This window comes from Mchenga conophoros, linkage group LG15, assembly GCF_057382185.1.
Source record: "Mchenga conophoros isolate Kocher_MC1m ecotype Shallow Benthic linkage group LG15, M_conophoros_male_GT1.1, whole genome shotgun sequence".
In the NCBI taxonomy this organism is placed as follows: Eukaryota; Metazoa; Chordata; class Actinopteri; order Cichliformes; family Cichlidae; genus Mchenga; species Mchenga conophoros.
Genome location: NC_140540.1, coordinates 14640818 through 14644827, shown reverse-complemented (window position 1 = coordinate 14644827; position 4010 = coordinate 14640818). Strand labels below are relative to the sequence as shown.

Genomic DNA, 4010 nt, shown 5'->3' with positions numbered 1-4010 from the left:
TTATGCTAAGTTCCCATGTATTTTCACTCCTGTGCAGCAATGCTGGTATAATAGCACCACATCAGGGCTGGTTCTGGTCCCCGAGCTGCACAATAGGAAGCATAATAATCATCACTGTTGCTTATGGCAGGTTGAGGCACCATCTGCTGACCTCTATGAAGAACTGCAAGAAAGCAAAAAAGTCAAAGGAGGAAAAAAAAAAAAAAAAAAGACAACTGGAGGCTTTGAGTAGAAAGATAAAGTAGACTTTATTTAATGGTGAAACCTAAATAAGATCTGTGATTACAAAACAGGCTCCCCATGTAGTTTCTTTCAATGTCACAGAGGCTGGAATGCTGTACTGACAGAAAAGGCATCAGAAAGACTTGACCTAAAATATAAAGCTTGAAAACTACGAGCTTCAGAGAGAGTCGAGAGAAAGAAACCCTCTCACGAGTCGTTCCTACAATCCAATGGCAGTTACAATAGTTTAATGAAGACGTTCAGCAGTTGTCAACATCAGAAACTGGAGAATAAAAGCAATCGTGACTTCATGAAGTCTGTAGAAAAGAGACAGTGAAGAGGCATAGATGGTAAAAGAAAGGGTTTCCTTTGTTGCACTACGTCATAAAGGGCCTCATTTGGTTAGGACATAAAAATACATGGTAGCACGAAAGCCTTCTGTGCATCAAATGTCTAAGACGCTTGGAAGTCTTTGCACTGACTACACTTTTCTCAGACCACTGAAATGTTACGCTGTACATTAAATCAGAAACCAAGTGGCATTTTCCCTTTAAGTAGCCTCCAAGCTAACATACACATATACACCCACGCGACAAATATACACTCAAGCGCATCCTGCATCCCCATCATGAGCCAGCTGCAAAAAAAAAGGGAAACATCCAAAAATATTCGGGTTATCAATACACTGGAAAAATATAGCACTGTAGGTCTCTCTCTTTTCATTTTTAAAGGAATAGTTTAGCAGCTTGGGAAATATCAGAGTAAGAGGTGAAGATTGGTTTGAATAAGCAGCCTGAAGCTAATAAAGTTCACCCACCAGCTTCTCCAACTCTAACACCGCAGGCGTCTGCATGGATTAAACAAACCACATCTCTTTTTAATTTTTAAGCTTTGGAGGTGCTGTTTGGGTGGATTTTATTTCTCAGGGTAGAGCCAGGCCAGCTGCTTCACATTCACCACATATATTCAACCTCTTCCCCTCGCCTTAAAAAAAGAAACAATGCTGAACTCCTCCTTTAAAACTCCAGTTATTAAGAAAAATATTTCCTTTGTTGAAAAGCTCTTTCTCAATACTTTAGTGTAAAGGATTTTATAAACACAGCTCTGCATTTTTCAAATCGGCATCACCCAGATGAATACAATTTTACCAACACCTGAAACACAAAAATAAGTGTTTAGTCTTATTGTTCATTAAATTCATCGTCTCAGGCAGAGTCATTTACAGAGCGCTCACTCTATATCTGGGATTAATATCTCTATCCATTTTGGCCATCTTTAAAAAAGGAAATGGTTGTGTTCTTTAGCTTTCCTGTATCTTAATGCACACCAAATGTTTACTTTTTGGGTCTGGTCCCAAACACCCCCCCACCCCACCCCACAAAACAAAAAATAATAATTTTTGCCGTTCTCTTAAGTGTTGGCAGCGATGAGGAAAAAGCACATTAAAAATAGACATCTTTAAATAGCTGTTCAGCTCTTCTAAGTGCAGCACAAATCGGAAACATTGAATTCAAGTCATCGTTATCTCCTCCCCCGTCTCCGCGTATCATACAACGAATATACCGAAAAGAAACATTTTCAGTTAAGAAACTAAATGTGAAAGGATAAATCTTTGATCAGACAAATAAACAGTATACTGCAGCCACACTGTAACATCCAAAAATAGTCTGAAGTTGAAATATAGATTTTTTTTTTCTTGCCAAAGAAATGCTGGCGTTCACTCTAAGTAGATTTCATATACTGCTGAGGTGTGATTTGTGTTTTTACGTCTCTGTTGATCCTACCCCGGCAGTCCTGAACGCAGCATCAAACCGTTACAGAGTAAAACACTGACGTCCGGTGTCATTTGGCACATGGGGTGCTCTTGCTGACAGCTGCGGTGGCGTCGGGGTCTTTGTTGTCTGCGGTAACGGCAGCGGCGCTCCTTTCCTGGTCCTCGTGGTTACTGTTACTATTATTGTTGTTGTTGTTTTGGACACTCGGAAGCCCGTGGCTGTTGTTCTGGACCAGCGGCATGTCACCGAGCTTCAGCTCCTCCAGCTTCTTCCACAGCTCTTCTCTCTCCTGCTCCTTCTTCTTTTCCCTGTGAAACCACAGTATTTAAAAACAAAAACTAAGCAAAACACCAGACACCAGTGTTGATATCACCAAACCAATAATTTTCATCACAGTTTTAATCAAAACAACCTATTTTTCCCTAACGAAATAAAAACTAATGCATGAGGACAAAAAAATATGATGAAATTCATAAAAACAAGATGTTCTGGAGAGATGACATCCAATCTGAACTAATTAAGCTGTGTAGTAAGATCAGATGCACACATTTGATCTGACCCTGAAGAATCAGGAGAGGGCTTTGGCTAACAACGTGACAAAACGTGAACACCTGAGAGGAAGTGAAGAGACATAAGGACACATTTCACATCTGATGTCAAGGAAAATAACAGACTAAACTGTGTGTAGCAACGTTCACTGGTAAAAACAAGGTTTTACATTTTATACTTTAGTCAGTTATTATATGTAGTTGACAAAAACTAAAAGAGCATAAATGTCCAAATTATAATTATGATTAAAACTAAATGTCTTGATCCTCTAAATTCGCATTCATTATTACAAGCAGAAATATTGTCAGCCATGCTGGATATAATACTCGTTTTCTTCCTTTTCCTCCACTCTGCTTCTGGTTGCTAAACATTAAATGAATTTGCATGAGGAGGCGTGAGTTTTACTTTGACCTGCCGACACTCGTCTTCTGCTCCCATTCATTAAAACGCCTTCTGCTGTGTCGGCTGTGCATGAAGTGATCTGTTCACGCATGAATGTTTGGCAGTGACTAAACGACAGGTGAATGTTGTGCAATTAATGAATAATCCTGTGGTGGGAAGAACACAGAACTTGGGTGTAACGATAAATGCATAAAACAAACCAAAATGACCATTTCTTCACTATTAAACATTAAAAAAAGAGATGAGATCAGCAAAAACATTCTAAATGATTTCTGAAGTTATGTGTCAGAGGCTGCACAGCATTACTTTAACACTTCAGAGACATTTTTCCTTTAGATAACAGAAACACGACAGGAAAAAGAGTGTTTGAGTCACTCACCGTTGCCGGTCTGCTTTATAGGAGGACGTCAACTCATCGAAAAGTGTGCAGTTCATCTCCATCAGCGTCTTCAGCACATTGTAGACTAGAGCTACGATTGTCCTGCAACACAACAGAGACTGCCATCAGCAACACAGCTGTGAAATGTGCATGAGTGGATGTCATATTTCGCTGTAACTGTGCAGAAAATCTATTTGCTGGTGAATCATTCCCAAACCAGCCAACACTCTAGTTTTCACACACATTTCTCCATCTCCTAGTGACTTTACATTTTTGTTAGAAACTTCTGTAGTTTTTGTGATGCTCAGACCTTGTTTTAATAAATAACTGGATTACACACACCCTAAAGTTTTGTGTGTGCGTGTCAACAAGTCTCTAAGTGCCAAATGGCAATTGACAACCTGAATCGAGAAGTGCGAGCGCAGCTAATCATAAACAGGAAGGCAAATCAGCTGAATGAATTGGCCATATTAGCTTTAGCTTCACCGCTTTTACAGTGAAAACAGTACAAAGCGATGCAGAAACACGTGTGAGCTACATCCTACTCGTAAATGTGTGTGACAGGTGACTGTTGGCTTCAGGAAAGCTTGAACAATATTCATTGTTTTAAGCTTTCCAAGTTAACCACTCATGATCAAAATCCCTGTAAGCGGGTTATAAGAGCATGCACTGTTCTCAGAGAG

The 4010-nt window shown here is 39.7% G+C and overlaps 1 protein-coding gene across 1 annotated transcript in view; it reads right to left on the bottom strand.

Moving 5' to 3' along the window:
• Positions 1–1599: 1599 nt before the first annotated feature.
• Positions 1600–4010, bottom strand: part of ppp2r5a (protein phosphatase 2, regulatory subunit B', alpha isoform) — a 58147-nt gene continuing 55736 nt past the window's right edge. The window contains exons 12-13 of the mRNA XM_085247588.1: positions 3328–3429; positions 1600–2305 (exon numbers count right to left, since the gene is read on the bottom strand). Of these exons, the coding sequence (XP_085103714.1) occupies positions 2065–2305; positions 3328–3429 (343 nt within the window). The 3' untranslated portion in view covers positions 1600–2064. The remainder of the gene's footprint in view (positions 2306–3327; positions 3430–4010) is intronic.